At 40.9% G+C, this 23,604-nt stretch overlaps 2 protein-coding genes across 4 annotated transcripts in view; one reads left to right on the top strand and one right to left on the bottom strand.

Annotated features, from left to right (window-relative positions):
- Positions 1-341: 341 nt before the first annotated feature.
- The window catches only part of Dennd4c (DENN domain containing 4C), a 104,543-nt gene continuing 81,280 nt past the window's right edge, over positions 342-23,604 (bottom strand). For 2 of the 3 annotated variants that reach the window (XM_039111089.2, XM_039111090.2), the window contains 7 exons: positions 18,917-19,099; positions 17,986-18,178; positions 15,734-15,979; positions 14,616-14,733; positions 11,787-11,937; positions 8,853-8,917; positions 342-8,115 (listed from right to left, as the gene is read on the bottom strand). In XM_039111089.2, the coding sequence (XP_038967017.1) occupies positions 7,979-8,115; positions 8,853-8,917; positions 11,787-11,937; positions 14,616-14,733; positions 15,734-15,979; positions 17,986-18,178; positions 18,917-19,099 (1,093 nt within the window). In that variant the 3' untranslated portion in view covers positions 342-7,978. The remainder of the gene's footprint in view (positions 8,116-8,852; positions 8,918-11,786; positions 11,938-14,615; positions 14,734-15,733; positions 15,980-17,985; positions 18,179-18,916; positions 19,100-23,604) is intronic. The other variant, NM_001427785.1, reaches the window with a different exon arrangement.
- On the top strand, positions 1,286-4,146 carry Rps6 (ribosomal protein S6). The gene is given in 5 exon segments (NM_017160.1): positions 1,286-1,306; positions 1,819-1,950; positions 2,294-2,504; positions 2,633-2,779; positions 3,857-4,146. Coding segments are annotated over 5 exon segments (750 nt in total). The 5' UTR covers positions 1,286-1,300; the 3' UTR covers positions 4,111-4,146.

Raw genomic sequence — 23,604 nt, 5'->3', positions numbered from 1 at the left:
TAGAGGCAGTCACTAATGGCAGGTCTAACAATCCAAAATTTAAAAATAATAGGTAACAGGGTCTAGAGAGACATCTCAGTGGTTAAGACTAGTAGCCACTCTAACGGAGGACCAGTATTCAATTCCCAGAACCTTCATGGCAGCTGACAACCATTTGTAACTCCAGTTCAAAGGGATCAGACACCTTCTAATGTCTAAAGGGCTTGAGGCATTCATACTCAAGGATGTTGTGTACGCAACTTGAATGTTCATCAAAAGAATCAGTACACAAAAATGTGAACACACACACACACACACACACACACTGCCTTTAAAAGAAAATTCCATCATACAATAAAATATAAACCTTAAAGACTACATTTAATGAAACCAGCCAGTTATAAAAAGGCAACTCCCATTTGATTCCATCGCATGATGGGCTTAATCAATATTTCATTGTCAGAAATGGGTGACAGTAGTAAGCAGACCAGTATGGTGTGCATAGGGAATTTCAGAACAGCCAGAGTTATACAAAGACACTTAGTCTCAAAAATTGAGTTCGGACAGAACAGCATGTAACTGCAGTAAACAAGAGAAGCACAGAAATGGTGTTGTTTTGAAAAAGAGCTGAAGATGACAGTGACACTCGGGAGACTAGGTTCAATCTCCGATCTGAGTTGTCACCCTCACCCCACCTACAAAGCAGAAAGTTTTGGCAGAAGAAAACAGAAAGCCGAAAGGCTCAAGACTGAGGCATCTGATAGTTGTCTGTGCCAGGTAGACGTGATGGATCGGCTGGACTGCTTGTCTTCTGCGGTCCGGCGACTATAGGAGTCACTCTGATCGATGCAGAACAAAGCCTGGCTTTCAAGATTTCTCCCGTCAACCGCTGGGACCAGGACAAGATCCTGAACTGGAAATCTTCCGCAGAGATGAGGGACAGGCCAGCCCGGGCGACAATTCTGATCGAGCTTTTCCATTTAGGTACTACTAAAAACCATGGTCGGAAACGGGGATTCGGCTCCTCAGTGGACCAGTCTGGTCGGAAACGGGAAAAATTAGCTAAGAAGCGGCTAACATTCGTGATAAACAAGTTGCCCTGTCACCGGGAACATCCAGAATACCAACCAACACCTCACTACAAACCAGCCTCACATTATTCCGGCTAGTACCGCCCCCGGAAGTACCACCCACCTCAACTCACTTCCGCCGGCTCCAGCTCGGGCTATTCTCGCGAGAACTTAGAGTGCTATGTGACCTGGGCTAAGCGGAAGTCGGGCCTCTTTTTCGTGACGCCTCCTAGGCGGTCGGCTGTGTCAAGATGAAGGTAGGCGTCCCTGACTGGGACTGAGTGAAGCAGTTCGAGTCCCAGAACGCGGGACTGCCTCAGCCCCAGGCTTTCACAAAACCCGGACTAAGCGGGGAAGGGTCTGAGGCAGGAGGAAGCTTGCTTTTAGGGCCTTGGGACCCTTTGGGAGAGCGGATGGCGGGCGATTGCAACGCCGCGACAGCGGACGTAGAGCAATGGCGGCGCCCGGTACCCGACCGGGCACATGCGGGCCTGAAGCCCCACTTGCAGCGGGTGTCCCGCGGCATTTGACCCCTCCTGGACACTCTGCTATCCGAGATCGCGAGGGTGAATGCTCTGACGTCCTCATAGCATTCTACAGAGCTTTGGCAAAATGTTCCATTGACGTGTGGCACTTTGCAGGGCCTGCGAGTCCGAGTCGTGGGTTTTCTGCTGTGTGTGGGAGCTGCTCAAAACGTTCTGCGCACGTGAATTGTTGAAGTTGTGTAGGTGCCTAAAGTCGTCTTCTTTTGCCCCCTTTAAAATCCTAGCTGAATATCTCCTTCCCTGCCACTGGCTGTCAGAAACTCATAGAAGTGGATGACGAACGCAAGCTTCGTACGTTCTATGAGAAGCGCATGGCCACAGAAGTAGCTGCTGATGCTCTTGGTGAAGAGTGGAAGGTAAAGTTTTTGGCATCATTACCCCAACTCGTCACAGCAAGTGCTGTTGGGTTTGGTTAAGTTTCATTGCTAGAATCAAATTTGGGGAAACGTGCCAAGAGGAGTCTCTCTTGCTTGTTATAATTCAAGGCCTTAAGTCTTGCGTGTTGTAGTAAGACCTGGGTAGTTAGGAGTAGAAGTTGAAATGGAGAGATTGCTTGTTGACCTTAGTTGGAAACGGAGACAAAAAAGTGAGTGGCTGAAGTTGAACTCAGTTGTTCTTCCTAATGGGGTTGCACACAAGAAGTTAAGAACCACACTTTGGAACAGAACTGGTAAATGTACCGTTTTATGTTCGATGCAGGGTTATGTGGTCCGGATCAGCGGTGGGAATGACAAACAAGGTTTTCCCATGAAGCAAGGCGTTTTGACCCATGGCAGAGTGCGCCTGCTTTTGAGTAAGGGGCATTCTTGTTATAGACCTAGGAGAACTGGAGAGAGGAAGCGCAAGTCTGTCCGAGGATGCATTGTGGATGCCAACCTGAGTGTTCTCAACTTGGTTATTGTAAAAAAAGGTAAGGCTTTTGTTGGAGTTTATTAGTTGAAATTGGTTGTCCTGGACACAAGGTTCTGCCTCCTAGGTAGTGGGGCATTGACCAAAGTGGGACAGATTTGATGTCTTAATTCCGATTGTTTCTTCAAGGAGAGAAGGATATTCCAGGACTGACAGATACCACTGTGCCTCGTCGGTTGGGACCTAAAAGAGCTAGTAGAATCCGAAAGCTTTTTAATCTCTCCAAAGAAGATGATGTCCGCCAGTATGTTGTCAGAAAGCCCTTAAACAAAGAAGGTAACAGGGATTTGGGCCTTTGTGCTATTGCTGCAGCTGTGCTTGCCACACAGCTAAATTCATGGCTTCGGCATTAGGAGCGACAAGGATTTTTTACAAAAGTATTCTCATTTTAACATGAAAAACTTTTAAAGCACTTTGTGTGTATGTTGGGGGGGTTAAAGGACAACTTGCAGGAGACAACATTTTGGAGGGACCAGGCTCTAAGTTGGTGCTTTGGATTACAGAAGAACCACTTTAATTTACTAATGAATGGCTCCACATATTTTTCATCTCTGGGACATAGATTGTGAAAATCAGGAGAAACACCCATTTTAAAGGGAAATGTATGAACAAATACATACTTTTTAAAGCTTTTATGTATATGAGTACACTGTTGCGCCTTCTAACACCAGAAAAGGGCATTGGATTCCATTATAGATGGTTGTGATCCACCATGTAGTTGCTAGGAATTGAACTGTGGTCCTCTGGAAGAGCAGGAAGAACAGTCTGCTCTTAACCGCTGAGCCACCTCTCCAGCCCTCATAATGTTAATGCTTCAGTAGGAAGCATAGCATGTATATTAATACAAATAACTCAGGACTGTTGACTTGTATTAAGAGTGTGCTATTAGAGAGAATGTGTAACTTAGTTGACAAAAGGTTTAAAAATGGTCCATCATCCCCTCATGAGCAGTTCAGAGTGGCTGAACTGTAGCAGAACTTGGCTATCCAGCTTATTTTACAAGGGTCTGAGCTGAGATGATAGCAGGGTTCTGTTTCTAGAGAGGCCTGTAATGTGGGGTAAGGAGTGTAAATCCAAAAGGCTAAAATGAATAATTTATAACATACCGTTAATTTCTAATAGTAGGCACGGACTGAAAATAGGATTAAAACATAAATGAGAAGTTGAAAATACGGTGGGGTTATAACAATGCAGACCATGGGGCCAGAGTAATACTTATGTTTGGGGGACAGCACTGGCCTTGGGTAGATGGTGGGGACTGAGTTGGGCTTGGGTGTGCTAGGCGTGTGTTATACACTGGGCATCGCCATCCAGCATGGTGGATGTTAAGTGATTACTCATCTGGATTTTTAGGTAAGAAGCCCAGGACCAAAGCGCCCAAGATTCAGCGTCTTGTTACTCCCCGTGTCCTGCAACACAAACGCCGACGTATTGCTCTGAAGAAGCAACGCACTAAGAAAAACAAGGAGGAGGCTGCAGAATATGCTAAACTTTTGGCCAAGAGAATGAAGGAAGCCAAAGAGAAGCGCCAGGAACAGATTGCCAAGAGACGTAGGCTGTCTTCGCTGAGAGCTTCTACTTCTAAATCTGAGTCCAGTCAAAAATAAGTCTTTAAAGAGTAACAAATAAATAATGAGACCTTGAATCTCTTTTACTGGCTTTTATTAATAATGTAACTACATAAATGAAGGAAAAGAAATGAGTCATAGAAAAAGGAATACAAATATATAGGATATACAAATATCCCTAGAATATGGGGCAAGGGATTCTTTTCAAATTATGTGCATCTAGCCTCTACCCCAAAGTAAATGAGTACATTTGGAGACCGTTAAAAAGTAGGATGGCGTAGAAGAGGCCTTAAATCGATAACGTTAAGGTTAATAAAGAAACACAGCTTTTAAAGGCCTTTACTAAAGATAACTAGTCCCAAAGGAATCACCCATCCACTGCTACCCCTAATGTACCCTAATTTCTACAGTGGCAATGGCCTAGTAGGTTGCATTCTTGGTGAATGGTAATGGCAGGAATTAAGCCTAGGCCTCAGTCATTCTTTCCCAGTCACTGCCACTGATTTGTATGCACCCTCTTAGGTGAAGGTAGTTTAGGTTGTGTTTCACAAGTTAGAAGCTGTGAAACAAGTTACTTTCTCCATCTTATTTTTGTTACACATGACTGTTGATCATAGGTGTACTGCAAACAGTAAAATGGCAAATACCCTTCCAAGGACCTGCTCTGGATTTTGTTTTGGGGTGAGGAGTTAAAGGCAGGGTTTCTTTTGTCTAACTTTGGTTATGGAATTCACTCTGTAGACCATCACACCTGCTGCAACTCATATCTGGACTCTGCCTCCCATGTACTGGGATTAAAGGTGTGTTCTAAAATTGCCTGACAGGTTTAGGATTTTTTTTTTTTTTTTTGGTTCTTTTTTTTCGGAGCTGGGGACCGAACCCAGGGCCTTGCGCTTCCTAGGTAAGCGCTCTACCACTGAGCTAAATCCCCAGCCCCAGGAATTCTAATCTAGTAACTTAATAAGATTTTTTTTCTAGTTAAAGAGTTAATTCATACTTGGGTGTTAGGACACCATTCACAGGTTATGACCCTACCAGAACAAGGCAACCTCTTGTTTTAATGCACAGGTTTTACAATACAAATTACCTGTACTCAAATGAAAGCCTTTAGTTTGTAAAACATTCCAGGTGCTTCGGATCACTTTTGGTAGTTGCCTGTAATTCTGTCTTATGTCATATGCCAAGATTTAACTGATCTCTGAAACTAGTATTAAGTCCCAGGTGGTATTGATCAATGTTCAAGTACATTGTAATTCTGGAAGCTGGTTAACTTTGGCTGTGAATATCAGAATTCCTAAACCTGTCAGTCTTGGGCCAGTCATTGATAAACCCTTCCCTCAATCTCTGTTGTCTTTTCCTTGTACATCTTGTAGGCAGGATAAACTTTGGATTGAAAGTTTTTTGGTTGGGTTCATGACCTCTCCCTCCATTGGAAGTCCCACCTGGCTGGCTATAGGAGGCCACTTCAGTCTCCATATCCCCCAGGTGCTAGGAGTCCCCATAAACTGGGAGATGCCCCCGTTTTTACACACACACACAGGATCCCCACTCCTGTTCCACTATTCCCCCTTCCTCCTCTTCTGATGTCTGTTTTATTTTTCCTTCAGAGGGAGATTCAAGCATTCTCCCTTGGGGCCTCCTGTTAATTAGCTTCTCTGGGTCTGTGGTTACCCTGTATTTTATGGCTAATAGCCACTTTGTACTTTTTTTTTTTTTTTTTTAAAGTCTCCTATAGCCCAAGCTGGCCTCAAATTCTGAATCCTTAAATTCCTGGATTTAGCTGTAAGCTATTAAATCCAGACTGTACTATAAATGTGATTAGTACCTCTCTATCTCTACAAAGGTACTAGAGAAAGCACTTAAAAAAAAAAATGAACAAAGCCGGGTAGTGGTGGTATACACCTTTAAATCCAAGCACAGGTAAGCAGGCAGATCTCTGTGAGCTTGAGGTCACCCTAATCCACAGAGCCAACCAAGTTCCAGGATAGCCAGGGATACACAGAAATCAAAAAACAAAGGAACACCAGAAAGTGGTTCTCATGAATCTAAATGGTAGCAAAATTGAAGTTTCTAAAAAGATAACAAAAGGTGTAACTTCATATTTTAAGTATGTAACTATCTCATAAATTTGGTAAGTAAAGTACTTTCAACAAGTAGCAAGTCAAGTTTCACAGAGCAGAAAAAAAACCCCTCAAACAGAAAATGGAATAGTAAATCCTGGATATTGCAGCAGCTTTAGAAATTGAACAGACACACCAAACTTGAGGTTTTTCTTTTTATTCAACTTTAATTTTATATATGTAAGATAATTTCAAAATTTGTTGGGTCAATAAATGTTAAGGTATAAGCTGTAAAAAATATATATATTTGAAACTGTAAAAGATCCAATTTAAATGTAAGAAAGCCTTTACAAAACTCTGATAAAACTTTTAACACTCAAATTCAGACTAGAATCTGCAAAGTCAGATTAACAACTTTTAATGTTAACATTGAAATGTTGGTACATAATTTTAAAAAGTTCCCACCACATTGAAGAGATTCATGCTATTAGCGTGTACCATGTTGAGGTAAGTCTGTCAACCGGTTTAGTCATCTGCACTATTATTATAAGTGCACACATAGCCACTGGTTTTCTAAACCACACAGACAGCTAAGGCAAACTTGCTGTTCTTAAATGGATGTTTTAACAAAAAGCACAATTTATGTCAAGGTGGGGCATGTGAGGTCATGATTTCCTTAAACCTGCCAATGAGCTCAATAAGCTTTAAAGTTTTTAGACTTAATTGATTCAACCTAAAAAAACAGTATTTACAAATACACACTTTTATTCACAAGCATATAAATCAAAATATTGTACAAGAATAAAACTTTTATGTGCAGTGCAAATTCTCCATCCCACAGGTTTTATCTATGTATTTATTTACTTACTTACTTATTTTGTGGTACTAGGAACTGAACCTAGAACCTCATGTATGCTAGGCAAGTGCTCTACTAGTGAGCTACATTCCTAGATCTCCTTTCAAGTTTTTGAGACAGGGCTCACTAAAGGTTGTTCAGGCTGGCCTTGAACTTGAGATCCTCCTGCCTCTGTCTCCCATGAAACCAGGATTATAAAAAAGTAAACAACACCAACAAGTGGCCTGCCTGAATAAGGATTTTGGGGTCAAAGACTATTCATTAGCATTTTAAAACATGTTCTGGATAATTTTGTTAGGTAACAAAAATTAATTTCATTTTACCTATTGGATTCCAATGAAAGCATTGCAGATTAACTTAGTATTGGAAGAAGATGGAAAGGAGCACCTGGATATCTAAGATATAACCTATTAAGCAAGATAGTACATAATTTAAAAGGCAAAGATATGTCACAGGGAAGGCAGTTGTTAAGAAAGACCTAAATGTTTTTGGAACTGCTGACTACAAACAAGTGTAGTAGTCACTGACGGGGCAACGAGGCCTCCTTCAGAAAACTGCTGCAACATGCAACCTCAGTATTGTAATAAATAGACACACATACACATAAATTGACTACATAGCCTCACACATACAATCATACACAGCTACTCTTGTAAGTGAAATATAGCATGTCTTTCGGTTAGGCAAATTTGATTTGCCATTCCCTAGCTGGACAGTTTCAATAAAAGCAAATTATATAGAAAGATGAAAATTTCATTTTTTTTTTTACACATACTATGCGTTTTCAGCAGAGGCAGGGAAATAGGTCAGGAATCTCCAACATCAATAAGCCTTGGGGAACTGAGTGGTGTTTTACATTCTGAGAGATTCAGTATGAAATACAGTTCATTTGTATTTCATCCTCAGCTTTCACCAAGTTATGATTTGGGAAGAACAGTTTCCCGACAGGTCTATTTCCCCAATACTCTACCAAAATTTGAATGAATCTTATTTAAATGAGAGGTGCTCCAAAACACTTCCTGCACCACTCCACACTGATACTGGGTGGGGCATCGATTTTCTGTAACTTTTCAAGAATCTCTGAAGACAGACTTCTATATGCGAGTCCATATTCATTGTCAAAAGCCTCTGAAAGACATTTTCAAAAATGCAATTGTAATTTGTTAGTTAAACAAAAGCTATGTACTTTAAAAATTATACTGAATCATGTGACACAGATTACATTGCTTATTTATAAGTACTGATTATTTATTATCTATTTAAATAGAAATTTTTAGGGTAGAGTGGAGTAGGCAATACAGGGCCACAGCATAGTGTGGAGATCAGAGGACAATCTGAAGGACTCAGTTCTCTAGCTCCATCATGTGGATACTGGGGATGGAACTCCAATAAGCCATCTCCCCTCTGTCTTATCTTAAGGCAGTCTTACTAGAATAAATCCTCCCACCCCCACTGCCCTCCAACTGTGGTCCTCCAATCTTAGCCCCAGGTGCTGAGAATATAGGCATGTGCACTGGGCCCAGCTAAAAGCAGTAATCTGTTTTGCTTTTCTCTTTAAAGAAAGGCTTTATTTTAGCTTACAATTCCAGTGGGACAGTTCACAATGGTACAAAGGCATATGACATGACAGCAGGTGTAGAAAGCTGTCCAATCACACTGCAACCTTTTTAAAGGCAACTACTTAATAATACCACGATTTCTTCCCTTTTTTTTTAATGCTGATGAATGAGCTCATGTCCCTGTATGCTAGGCATGTGATCTAACACTCCCACCAGCTCCATTAAAAAACAAAACAAAACAAAACAAAAATAATCTCTTAACTTCGAAAATAAACTAAAATTTTTATTGATCCCCCATTAACTTACCAATATCAATGTTTTCTCTCCCAAGAGACACTAATGATAAGAAAAGGATTTCTCTGTATAAACTCCTATTAAAAAAAAAAAAGATTCTGAAGTAGTCAGCAGAACAACAAAATGCATACAGAAGGAATGTTGATTTGGGGGCTTCATCATGACAGAGGGTCATTCTAGTCCAGGGTAGCTTGGAACTCACTGGTTAAGACTGACCTCAAACTCTTGGCCATCTTCCTGTCTTGCCTAAGTGCTGAGACCACAGATAGGAAGCAGTACACCTGGCAGGGTACAGTAAAAATACATTCAACTGCATACTTAGCTAATAGCTATGTAATTATTTCCTGCTTTCATGTAACACCTCAGGTACGGGAGGTATCTTTGAGGAAAGCAGTTGAATGGTACACTAAACTTTACATTATAAAAAGTACCCTGTGAGCCTCTGATTCAAATTTTAAACTTAAAAAAGGTAAGGGGGTTGGGAGGTGTGTTTCCATCACACAGCCCTGGCTGAACATGTACAAGGCCTTCTCTGGGTTTGAACACCAGTACTATTGCTCGAGGGCTGTGACACAGTGGCACTGTGTTTTTCCACCAAGCACAAGAGCCAGAGTCTAACCCTTAGCTACCAAGACAAACATTAAAAAGAATGATGAGGTGGACTTGCAAGCTGTCCTGGTGGCTCATGCCTGTAATTCCAGCACTTGGGTGATAAAGACTTCACCTGTATCAAAAAGCAAAGAAACTTGGGAGCAATGCAAATTGTAATTATGCCTCATATGAAGCTTTCTTTAGAAGCTTCAGAAACAGTAAATGACATTCAAACCCTTTTTAGCATGCAAACTACAAATGCAAGTTACTCCTGAGACTTAAAAATCATCTCAACTTCAACAGTTAGATGCTAAATAAGTACACCATCAGGTACCAGTGTGAATTCTTTTTTTTTTTTTTTTTTCCGGAGCTGGGGACCGAACCCAGGGCCTTGCGCTTGCTAGGCAAGCACTCTACCACTGAGCTAAATCCCCAACCCCACCAGTGTGAATTCTTGTTCTCTTACTTTTGAGGTCATCATCTAAGGGGCTATAAGTAAGAAGTCCCCAAAAGGAGTCTGGGAATTGGTGTGCGGTGGCGCATACCACTGATCTCAGCACTCTGGAGGCAGATACAGGTGATATCTATGAGTTCAAGGACAACCTGATCTACACACTGAGTTCCAGACCAGTCAAGGCTACACTGGGAGACCTTATCTCCAAAAAAGGAAAAATAGGCCTCTGGGGAAATTCATAATGTTTGATATAATTATGCTCCACTTCCAAAGCTTGCACAGTAAAATTCACTTAGTCAAGAGTGGAATATGTATAGGTCCCAACAAAAGGTTAGGAGGAGACTCACATCTGAGTTTTTATTATTTCCATCTCTTTCCTTAACCAATTCTACTTCCAATCTCATAATCTTTTTACTCAACAAGAAAAATGTATGAAGTCATCACAGGATGGCACATAGATACTTATGTATATAAAACTTTAGAAATTAACAGATCTCCAGTGAAGAGGAGAACATTTCCAAATATATACCACATACCATCATCATCTATGATTTAACCTCTTTGGCTCATTGTACATTTGTGATGAGATATGAAGGCATATATTTGAGTAGCACCCGTTTCTTTTATGACTGGGGGTATTACATATAATATACAAGCTCGTGTGGCCTGGGCAGGCAAAGCAAACCCAAGAGAACCCCTTCCTGGTACCTGCTAGGATCTCTTATGCACTGTGTATGAAGCTTCACCTATCTCAGTGTTTTATAAGCATCTCCAAACCTTCTGATTGCTTTAATAAAGAGTTAATGGCTTCCAGCAAGGCAGGAAAGGATAGGCATTATTTTGGAGAAGAGATAGGAACTCTGGGAAAGCATAAGGAGAGAGATTCACCAGCCAAACTCAGAGGAAGAATCAAGTCTTGGTACTCAGGAGGTAACCAGCTATGTAATAGAATGTAGATTAGTATAAATGGCTCAATGTAAGTCTAGGAGCTAGTTGAGAACAAGCCCAAGCTAAGGACAGCTTTCATAATTAATAAAAGGTCTCTGCATCATTACTTGGGCAGCTGGCAGGCCAGAGACAATCAGGCAACAAGCGATAGGCTGGCCCTCGTTATGGAGGTTGCAGGTGGGACCCAAATGTGTGAGCAAGAGCTAGCCCTGATACTTGTATGCCATGCAATGGTAAGAATGAGATGCCACCCCATCGTTCTTTGCCACCTACAGCAGGCAGGAGAGCTGGCCCTGCTGGTATGGGTATGGGTGAGCCAGCTCCAAGGGTATGAGAGCCAGCTCTCTGGATCTGCCCCTCGTTGGCTGTTGCCTTGGGTGAGCTAGCCAGGCCAGTGCTGGGGAACTTGCCCCAGTGGGGTGGGTACTGGAGAGCTGGCCAGCTGATCATCTCAGCTACCACCCAGGTATAAATCTAGGACTTTTGAGTTGGAACATCCCAACAATGCCCCCATCTATGAACTGCTATAGCACATAAAGGGACCAGTCCTGCAGATTCAAAGCTGCAGGACCTTTATGACACAGAGCAACAACCAATCTGCATGGAGTCCTGATGAGGATTTGGTATTAATAGAGGACCAGGAGCCAGAGGTCTGGAACCAGACCAATTGCTCATTGTAATGATCATTTGCAAGTAAAGAAATGTGGACAAAAGGGTATACTGTGGGGCACATACTGTACATTGTCACGCTGTACAGCATCTATAATGAGATTTCCCCCCCTTTTGGTAGGGAGGTTGCAAGGGTGGAAGGCAGGTAAAAAGGGACAGGGAGATGAGTGGGTTTGAGGCATATAATGTAAAATTCACAAAAACTAAAATAAAATGTTAAAAAACCCATATATCATAACATGTTAAATCAAGTGGAATCAAGTAAAAGATAGTGAAATCATTACCTTTGTCTTTTGGTGTCTGGCTTCATTTGCTGGGAAAGCAGGTTGATGGGCTTCAGAACATCATTCTGCTGAATACTCTGCCGGATCGTCTCCACTAACGCGCTGGCTGCCTGCTGCTCCTCTGACAGAAGGGACAGCTTCTTCTCAGAATCTAAAGAGCCATACATGGAGAGCAGGTTTCCAGAGCTATGTCACCTCTCACTGTCTACTCAATATCACCTCCAGTAAAATCATGTGACAGTGCGCTTATAAAACACATTCTCTGTTCTTTTCAAATAGGATAACCTTCTTCCCTTTACAGTTTCTTCCCAGAGGCTGGGGTATCATACTATATTTCAGAAACTGTGGTGGGACCAAGGTGCCCTCATACCCAGAAAACAGTGTCCAGGATCCCCTGGAACTGGAGTACAGGTGGCTATGAGCGGCACTGACTGCCCACTTCGTGTGGGTGCCGAACTGCAGTCCTCTGAATGAGCAGCAAGCACTCATGACGTCACTCTAGCCCCTCCAGTTCTTACACCTTTACTGAGCTACAATCACTAAACCAAGCAATTCATCTTTAAAGTTTTCTTATTTCTGTATATGTGTATTCATAAATGCACACACATACGTGGAGGTTAGAGGACACCTTTCAGAAGTTGGTTCTCTCCTCCCATCTTGTGTAGTTAGGCTGGAAGCAGGTGCCAAGAGCTGAACCATCTTTCTTTCTTTTTTTTTTATTTATTTTAAAGATTTATTTATTTATTGTATATAAGTACACTGTAGCTGTCTTCAGACGCACCGGAAGAGGGCATCTGATCTCATTACAGCTGGTTGTGAGCCACCATGTGGTTGCTGGGAATTGAACTCAGGACCTCTGGAAGAGCAGTCAGAGCTCTTAACCGCTGAGCCATCTCTCCAGCCCCCTGAACCATCTTTTTATTCATCCTTTTCTTTCTTCCTTTTTTTTTTCTCTCAAGACAGGGTTTCTCTGTATATCCCTGGCTATCCTGATACCTAATCCATAGATCAGGCTGATCTTGAACTCAAGAGACCCACCTGCCTCTGCCTCTCAAGGGCTGGGATTAAGATGTGCACTAGCTACCACTGCCCAGCTACCAGTCATTTATCTGTCTGTCTGTCTGTCTGTCTGTCTGTCTGTCTGTCTGTCTGCCTGTCTGTCTGTCTGTCTGTCTGTCTGTCTATCTTTCTTTCTTTCTTTCTTTACTTATTTCTTAGAAAAGGAATTAATTTATTTTATGTATGTGAGTATAGTGTAACTGTCTTCAGACACACCAGAAGAGGGCATCAGATCCCATTACAGATGATTGGGAGCCACCATGTGGTTGCTGGGATTTGAACTCACAACCTCGGAAGAGCAGTCAGTGCTCTTAACCACTGAGCCATCTCTCCAGCCCCAGAAAATAATGTTTAGACATAGATAAAAATGTCAGCAATATAGATGAAAAAGTTGTCAACATGGATGAGAAATTGAGATTAAAAGACCAAAACAAAACTAGCAACAATAGAAATGAACTCGGTCAGATGACAAACACAAAAGAAAACATCCTGTTAGTAGAGGAGGAGCCAATAGAAGAAAGAACATTGGACTGGAGAGATGGCTCAGGCTCAGTGGTTAAAAGCACTACTGCTCTTCCAGAGAACCTGAGTTCAAATCCCAGCAACCACATGGTGGCTCACAACCATCTGTAATGGGATCAGATGCCCTCTTCTGGTGTGTCTGAAGACAGGCACAGTGTACTCATATATAATAAGTAAATCTTTAAAGAAGAAAGAATATCGAGAATATGGAAAAGGGGACAGGTTGAAGAAAAGATATATTCAGATACCAATAAAGGATAGATGGATGGATAGACAGACAGACAGACAGCTAGATAGAGCCATCAAGATGGCTCAGCAGAGCAAAGTCCTTGCTGAGTACTTCCTAAAATGTAGGGAAATAGATATCTAAGCACAAGAGGCATTTAGAACCCAGAAAGACATGACTATCAAAATAATCCTCCATGACATTATTTTACTTAAAATGCCAACTACAGGAAAAAAAAATAATACACACACCCAGACAGACAAACTGACACATACACACACACACACACACACACACACACACACACACACACACACCCCAAACTAAAGTGAAAACAAGCAGTCTATATCCACATCTGAGAAAGAAGACTTAAAGCCAAAGATAGCATAAAGATTACTATATTTATTTATTGATTGATTGATTGTATGTCTATGTGTATACACATGTATGTGTGGAGACCATGTATGTTTGGAGGTCAGAGGTCAAGTTTGGGGAGTCTTTCCTTACAACCTGTGGATACCTAGACTGAACTCTGATGGACAGGCTTGATGGCAAGAGCATTATCTGCTGAATAACCCTGCCAGCACAGTTCTGTCTTCGTTTGTTTGTTCATGCACTCATTTATTTGGTTTTCTGAAACTGAGTTTCTTTTTGTAGCACTGACTGTCCTGGAACTTGCCCTGTAGACTTAGCTGGCCTAGAACTTGCTTCTGCCTCCAGAGTGCTGGGATTAAAGACACTATTTTGTCTTTTTTTTTTTTTTTTTTTTTTTTTTTTGGTTCTTTTTTTCGGAGCTGGGGACCAAACCCAGGGCCTTGCGGTTCCTAGGCAAGCGCTCTACCACTGAGCTAAATCCCCAACCCCTATTTTGTCTTTTTTAAAGACAGTGTCTTACTATGTTGTGAGTCCTGGCTGGCTTAGAACTCACAGAGATCCACCTGCCTCTGCCTCTGGAATCCCAGGATTTAAGAAATGTCCTACCAAGCCCAATCCTGTTGTTTCTTCAATTTTCTTTTACTTACTCAAGTTCCTCCAAGAGACATACAGAGGCTCTCCTGGCTCCTGATGAAGGTTGATATTATCCCATAGCAGTTGTATATATACCAGTTTGCTGTCCTGGGACAAAGATGATAGAGGAAGCTAAAAGAGATTAATAAAATTAGTTTTCCAAATAAAATGTTACCAGTAATAAGAAAACTTGTGTGTGTGTTTTTTTTAATTATAGGCTCAAAGTTCTGAGCAAAAGTTTTAATTTTTATTAATGCCTGATGACAAACTGTCTTGCTTTCTGGCACATACGTTTGGTTTTTCTAACATTAAAAGACTGCATGGATAATTTGGTAAATAGTACAAAGGTACAATGATGTAATCATCATTACAATAAATCATCATCTGTTACTTTTATGAGGTATCTTTTTTTTTAACTCATTACTTGTTAAAATAAACAAGTCAAACTAGACTTTATAATACTTTAGGAAAGATTGTTATGTGGCAAGTGTGTCGGGTCTGGTGTCTCCCAACGTTCGGTAGTATAAAATAGAGGCATGCCGGCAGCTCCTTGTCTGCAGTGAGTGACCCCAGCATGGACTTTGGGAGGCAGGCAGCTACAGTGATCTTAGTGTAAGCACTAATTAGAAATTTACCTTACACAAATACTTCCCTAATTTTTAATTATATTTTTTGAAAATTATGAATATTTCCAATAAGATAGCTGTGCATTTTTCATGAGAAAATATGATAGTTAATGATAAAAGCTTCCTTTTCTAGCCACCAGCACAGCTAGACAGAGCAACCTAAATCCAGGCCATATGACACATACATGTGGAAAGACTATGTGCAACTCCATGAGCTCTAAGAGATAAGATACTCTCCTGGCTACCAATTTTTTCCTCACTGCTGGCTGGGATATGACTATGGTAGCCTGAAAACAGAAGTCAGTTATCTTAGCATGGAAAACCTTAAAAATGGAGAGTACACACAGCTAAGAAAAACAAAATAGAAACAGAAGACTCAGAGCTCAAACACTACCTACCCTCCGGGGTCTTAGCTCCTCTGTGGAGCTCCTGTTACAGCTCAGGAGTTGAGGTTCATCCTCACCAACCTTCAGCAGTGCAGTCGAAGTGCAGAAAGCAGTACTCACCTGCACACCTTCATTACAGTGTTCAGAGGTGAGAATAAGTCCTGGCAAGTTGCTAGGAAGGTCCAAACGTCTGAAATACCAAACCAGGTTCCAGAAAATGATTGGGTGTTGATTGATAAACGAGGATGTATGAATAACCTGATCCCCTTCATTTTCTAGCAAAGATTCCAGTTCCTTCCGAAGCACCAGAGGACTCAAATAGGGCACAGACACAGGAGGAGGATTGGGCCGCTTTCCTAGATGATCCTTTAAAAATGGACAAAAGTGGGCATTATCTAACTCTGTATGCTTGCCAGTACTCTGCAGTGAGACTATCCTGTTAAAATTGTTATTTCAGGGCTATTATTATATGTGGTAAGACATTTTAATGAACAAAAACAGAGACAGCCTAGATTATGTTTAAGTTAAATCATTATAGGACAAAATTGATAATATATATTTCAATAGACTCTTTCGTCTAAAAGATGGATGTTTTGTTTTCTTTGTTAGCTAGGAGTGTGGCTGGCAGAGACAGAAGTGCTCAAGTGTGAGGCCAAAGTGATCTACATACTGAATTTAAGTCATCTAGGCCTATAAAGATGTCTCACAAAGGCAAAATTTACAAAGACAAAACGTGAAAATGTAAAATCCAACATGAAGGCTTACAACCTCAAAGTACTTATTCCAGATGGGTCTGGTTAATTTTGGTGTCTAATATTTTATTTCCAAGTTTTTTCTATTTCCAAGTTTTTCTATTTTCCAAGTTAATTTTAGAATTAGATTTAAAATTTAAAATGTTAAATTTAGAATAAAATTAAAACACAACAAACCCTGAAGCTAACCATGTTTCTAGATTCAAATGTCAATTTGTAAGGTTTCAATCAACCAAATCAGGACTGTGGAAACCTCTAGTACCTAAAGGACAATGGATCCAATTCTACCAACAAACAAACTAGTGAGAGAAAAAAGGATGCTTGCAATTTAAAGACTAAAGTGTCCCAACCAAGCAAGTCGTGACTTGACTTTACCTTGATGCCCGAGACCACACCCTGCTCCAGACACACTTTTGACACAACTTTCATGATTAAAACTCTGAACAAAGACTGAATATCCTGATGATTCCCTAGTTTAGGGGTGTGTGCGTGTTACAGATGCCTGCTGAAATATTTACATGTAGCATAAACATTGCTTTACTTTCAAATTAATCTAGTTAATAAGGATTTTCATAAAAGCAAAAAAAGAATGGCCATCAACTAAAACTTACTAAAGTAGCTGTAGTGTCAGGAGACTTTATGAGCTAGATACAGAAGTGTGCACACACACTACTTGGAAGGCAGAGGCAGGAGAATCTCTGTGAATTGGAGGCCAGCCTGGCCTATACTGTGAGACCGTGTACATCTTTGAACATTTCAATACTAAGAGTTTAATCAGGGTGTGGCGGCACATGCCTGTAATGCCAGTACTTGGCAGATTGAGGCATGAGGACTCCCACAAGTTTGAAGCAAGTCTCATTTACATACCAAGTTCCAAGGCAGTTAGAGCTACAGGGCAAGATCACGTCTCAAAGGAGCCAAACACATGCACACACAAGTACATTTTCAGTTTGAAAATCTTTCAGTCTCTTTATGGATTTTTTGGGATAGGCATGCATCATTATACCTGGCAAATTTCTATGTTCCTATGTGTTTGTGTATGTGCAGAACATGACACTGGGTATCTCCCTCAACATTCTCTACCTTATTTTTTTTTTTTGTTGTTCTTTTTTTTTTCCGGAGCTGGGGACCGAACCCAGGGCCTTGCGCTTCCTAGGCAAGCGCTCTACCACCGAGCTAAATCCCCAACCCCTCTCTACCTTATTTTTTGAGACAAAGTTTCTCATTGAACCTGGAGCTCAACAATTCAGCCTGACTGACTGACTAGCAAGCCCAGTAATCTTCCTGTCTCCACCTACACAGTGTTTGCATTATTAGGCATGTACTATTCTATGTGGCTGCTATCGCTGGTGCAGAGAGCTCAACTCCTGAGTTTTCATGCTTGTGCAGCAGCCTTTTAATGGCTGAGCCATCTCTCCAGCAGGACAGGATCTTGCTATGTAAGTAGTTCTGCCAGGCTTAAAGTTCACTGTGTATCACAAAGATAAATTTAATCCTCCTGTCTCGGCCTTGAGTGCCACTAAAAAAATTGTACCTATCACTTTCACATGATACCATGAAATTGTGAGGTGTTCCAAGTGATATTACAAAAGTATACAGTGTGGTTACAACAATACACACCACATCTTCCTGTAGACTATTTGGAAGACTAACTGTTGAAATGCCATGAAATGGTCGCTGGGAGACGTCAATATTTTGCAGAGGACCTCCAACACTATGACTTCGAGTCAAAGATACATTTCGTTTAGATAAACTATTAGGCACAGAGGACATTTTCACACTCTGGACATCACTGGTTTTCTTTATTTCATCACTGAAAAAACAAAGAAGCAATGTTAGTCATGAAAAACAATCTAAATTCCAGAGAGGCACAGTATTTTCTACAGTGGATTTAAATGTTCTGAATCCATTGAGAAGAACTGGCATCTGTTAAGAATTAAATGTGGGGCTAGAGAGATGGCTCAGTAGTTTAAGAGTTCTTCCAGAGGTCCTGAGTTCAATTCCTAGCAACGGCAGCTCACAACCGTCTATAATGGGATCCAATCCCCTCTGCTGGTGTAAACCTTAAATGTGAAGCTGGAGGTGTGGCTCAATGGTGGAGCACTTGCCTCCTGAGGCCTGCCATTCAATCTCTACCATCTCTCTCCCCATAAAACCATCAAACATTCACCGAACATTCTCCTAACCCTGGTCAGATGGTTAACTGGTGACAGGTATGAGAGGACATGCCTAGTCAGTTGTTTTATTTAAACATTACTTCATCTTTATTAAACACAATCTCAAAGTACTTGTCCATGTAAGTAAATACAGATTTGCTGAGAGGCTTTTAATTTCTACTGGGCTATGATCTAACTAAAAAACAGAGACAGGATATGATTTACACTGGCAGGAGGGGCAGGGATGGGACAGACTGGTCTTGAATTTATAATCTTCCTCATTCAGCCTCCTCATTCAGCCGTGCACCACCAAGCCCAGCCAGGCTATGTGTAGGTGCAGAATGTTTACAGGAATACTGACTTTCTTACAGTGAACTCTGTGCACCCTTCGGTACCTCGATTCGACTGTATAACTTGCTTCTTCTGTTATGGTCTCGCTGTGTTTCGAATAGTCCATAAAGCTGATCAAGTCAGGTTCTGCTGAACTGGACACAGGTTTGTGTTCCAAGGGCTCATTTGCAGATGGAATGCTGCCACTTTGTAAACTGTCACCAGATGTACTTGGTTTCAAGAAAAAGCTAAGTAAGGAACAGAAAGGGGGAAAAAAAGGCTTAAAAAAAATTCCCAAGTCTAGGTTAGTTCAGTGAGTAACATGCTTGCCATGAAAGATTGAGGACCTGAATTGAATCCCTGGAATCCACAGTGAAAGAAGAAAACCAACTGTGGAGAAATCAGTCTCTGACCTCTACACACACTCCTGTTTCCACACATATACAAACACACTCACACCCACAATGTGTGTGTGTTTTATTTCTTTATTTACTTTGAGACAGGGTTTCTCTGTGTAGCCCTGGCTATTCTTGAACTTACTCTGCAGACCAGGCTGGCCTCTAATTCAGAGATCTATCTGCCTCTGCTTTAAAGATGTGAGCCACCACCAGGCTTACAATATATTTTTTAAGGTAGGGTCTTACTGTGTAGCCCTTGTTGGCCTGGAATACAGTATGTAGATCAGGTTGGCTTCCAATCTCTGGTCTCTGTGACACCAAGTGCCTCTGCCTCCCAGTACTGGAATTAAAGGTATGTGACCAATTCCCTCCCTTTAAATCTCCATGTCCTCAAATAATCGTATTTAGAATCACTGATTTACAGGAAATCAGCATTAGCTGGGAGTCTCCGGGGCCGTGCTCCCTCCTCAGATGCACGCTTTTGCTTTCCTCCCCCTCTCCATCCTAAGACCTGCAAATGAGAGGGCCGCAGTGCTGACTTCTGACACTATGAAAGAAAACTTGAAAAAGGAAAACAAAACATTCCCTAATTTAAAAAAAAAAAAAAAAGGCATGGAATCTGGAGTGACGGCTCAGCACTCAAGAGCACTTGCTGCTCTGCTGAGGACCAAGTTTGGTTCCCCTCCCCGACACGGTGCCTTATACTATCCATAAAGCTCAGGTCCAGGGATGATGTTCCAATGCTCCCTGGGACTGGGCAGACACACAGTGCATATACATATGTGCAGACAACAAAACACGCATACACATAAAGTAAGGATAAAAGTCTTTTAAAGAAAATTTAGTAGAGACATGCTAACACAAGCCTGTAATCTGAGAAACAAGCCTGTAATATGAGACACTGGAGGCTGAGGCAGGAAACATTGAGTTCAAATTCAACTTGTACTACCTAACAAGATCCCTCTCAACCACTCCCAAACCAAACGTAGGACCAGGTAAGGCTAGCTCCAGCAGTATGTTTTAGGTTGATCTTCCTGGGCACTGTGCTACACGCCTATAATCTCAGTCGTTAATCTATGTTAATCTTTTTTCTTTTTCTTTTTCTTTTTTTTTTCTTTTTTTCGGAGCTGGGGACTGAACCCAGGGCCTTGCGCTCTCTAGGCAAGCGCTCTTCCACTGAGCTAAATCCCCAACCCTCTATGTTAATCTTTAACTGCTCATAATGACACATTTATAGACCTCTATGTTGTGTCCTTAATTTTGTCTTCTCTTTCCTTCTTTCTCTGGGTCAGACTGGGTGACAATAGGGCCATGCAAAGGACATTATTATATATATTTTTTTATTTTATGTGTGAGTACACTATATCTGTCTTCACACACACCGGAAGAGGGCATTGGATCCCATTACAGATGGTTGTGAGCCATCATGTGGTTGCTGGGAATTGAACTCAGGACCTCTGGAAGAGCAGCCAGTGCTCTTAACCACTGAGCCATCTCTCCAGCCCCAAAGGACATTATTAACTAAGCTAATGATGTTTTACTCTTGATAAGGGTTTGATTTCCACTAATGTATACATTTATTCTTCAAATGATATTTTACATTTGCCTATTTTCTGTATGTAATGCTAAATTACATGTATGTAATGACAACTCATTTAAATTAAGAAGTACATTAATATTTACTGTGTATTTATTTGATTTATAAATAATTTATTATATATATATAGCATATATAATAGGTACCTGTGTTTATTACCTTGTATTTATTTGATTCAAAAATTTTAATTTTACTGATTATTAATGTATGTACATATATGTTGAGTCCCTAAGGTATGTGATCCCTAAGGCATGGTAGCAGGTGACTTTACCCACTGAGCCAGTCTCACCCCTTTTGTTTTGTTAAGACAGAGACTCACTCTAGCCTAGACTGACCTCAAAGGTGCAGCAACCCTTTTGCCTCAGCCTCCAATTCAGCTACCATACCTGGCTTTTACTTTTCAATGAATAAAGGTATACAAGATTAATAAACATATGGGGAGATAGATGATAGATGAATGTGTGTGTGTGTGTGTGTGTGTGTGTGTGTAAAGGAAAATTTAGCAAGGAAGCATAGACAGTAAAAGAAATCAACCATGAATATTATATATGAAAGAATAAATCAAGTAACACAGCAGCAGCATCAGATAACACTAAGCAGGAAAAATATCAGGAAAAGAGGACAGCGTTGAGACAATACACACACGGAGAAAGACAAAAACTAATGAAAAAAACTTGCAAAAAGTTGGGTATACATTGAGACCAAACTTAAGAGCTGGATAAAATCTAAGGACTTGGACCATATATTCAAGATAATTATAATTGAGAATTTCCAAAACCCAGAAAAAGGAATAGACGTGCAGTCATACACATGGCCAGACACACTCCACACATATCACAGTGATGTCAAAATACAAATCTGGGGGTAGAGAGATGGTGCAGCGTTAAAACAGCACCTTCTACTCTTGCAAAATAATAGAGTCTGGTTCCTAGCTCTCATGGGGCAGCTCTCAACTGCCTGTAATTCCAGCACCAACACCCTCTTTTGCCCTATATGCACATAGACACAGACAGATACACACACACACACACACACACACACACACACACACACACACACACACTAAATCTTAAAATAAACAAACCAACAAAAATCACAAAGCAAAGTAACAATACTAAAAGCTATAAAAGAAAAACACTGAGAGAGAAAAATAACAGAATAACATCAGATTTGTCACCAGCATCCCTAAAAGCCAAGAAAGAATTCTTTTCCCAGCCCCAATCTTACCAACCAAGTAAGAACAAAACCAACAACAACATGGAGAAGTAAGACCATTTCAAGACAGAGCTGGCTTAGCAGTTAAGAGCATTGGATGCTCCTCCAGAAATCCTAGGTTTGATTCCAGCATCCACAACCAGCATCAACAACCATTAACTCCAGTTCCAGGGGATCTGATGCCTTCTTCCAGACCTGGAGGGTAGGGTACCAGGCACAGATGGTACACAGAGATACATGTATCCAAATATTCATACACATAAAAATAAACTAATTATAAAAAAAGATTATCTCAAGGCAAACACAATTCAAGACAATTCATGACATTTAAGCCAGCAGTGCAGAAAATTCTTAAGGTAGTGAAGGACGACAGTTTCACACAAAAGAATGCAGGACAGTACACAGTCCATAAATATAACAGATGAACAGAAGAGAACACGGGAGGGATCAATCATGTCCAACACAGCAAACCAGTGAACACCCAACACTGCCAAGACTGAAAGAATTACCAACTGACCAAGCAACCAGAGCAAACCACCATAAAGAGCAACAAGCCCTCACCAAAAGTAACCTTTAGTACCAATGGCCTTAATACACCAATCAACACACAGACTTTACAGACTGATGGAAGAACACACAGCAGGGCCAGGAAGATGCCTCCATGGGTAAAAGTGCTAGCTGTACAAGTCTAAACAATCTGAGTTTGACTCCAGGAACCCACATAAAGACATGTGTGATCCCGCTCCTAAAGCAAGATGGGAGGTGGAAGTAAGAAAAACAGGAAGGACCTTGCTTCAACAAGGGAGAAGGTCTAAGTTGTCCTCTGACCTCTACATATGCATCAGTGTCACACATGTATCTGTAATCACGCTCACTGACATGTAATAATATGAATAAATAAAATTTTTTTAAAAACACTTTAATTGAAAATTAAACAAAATCATCAGCAACAACAAAAATCCCTAAGGGGCTAAGAATGTAATCAGAGTGCACGCTTATATTACATGCATGAAGTGCTGGCTTTGATTCTCAACAATCAAAACAAAACGACAAAGCAAATAAAATATTTCTCAATTACTCACCTATTTTGTCAACTTTCAATTGATCACAGACTGATTAGTCTCATTTCTTTTGTTTCCAGGCTAGGACCTTATGCATGCTAGGCCAAGAGATCTACTATTAAGCCATATCCCAGCCTCTAATTTGTGGCATTTCTATTATCTAGGATTTGTTCATCTCACTATATCAGACAGTGGCAACAAGATGTGAAGATTTAATTTAGATCACTATAGCAGAAATTTTGTGTGCATATGTGTTTGTGTAGTTGAATGCACAGGTGTATACATGAATGAGTGTATATATAGGATGTGGAACTCAGAGGTCAATGTCCTGTGACTGCTTCAATCACTTTCCAGAAACTGGTTTTGCTTTTATTTTCAAGACTCTGATTATATTATATAGCCCAGTCTGGTCTTGACATCTGCTTGCCTCACATTTTGAGTAAAGGTGCCAGACCTGGCTTCACTGTATTTTGTTTTTATTG

Source organism: Rattus norvegicus, chromosome 5, assembly GCF_036323735.1.
Source record: "Rattus norvegicus strain BN/NHsdMcwi chromosome 5, GRCr8, whole genome shotgun sequence".
NCBI lineage: Eukaryota > Metazoa > Chordata > Mammalia > Rodentia > Muridae > Rattus > Rattus norvegicus.
Note: the sequence above shows the minus strand (reverse complement) of the source record. Positions and strands in the feature narration are given on the sequence as shown.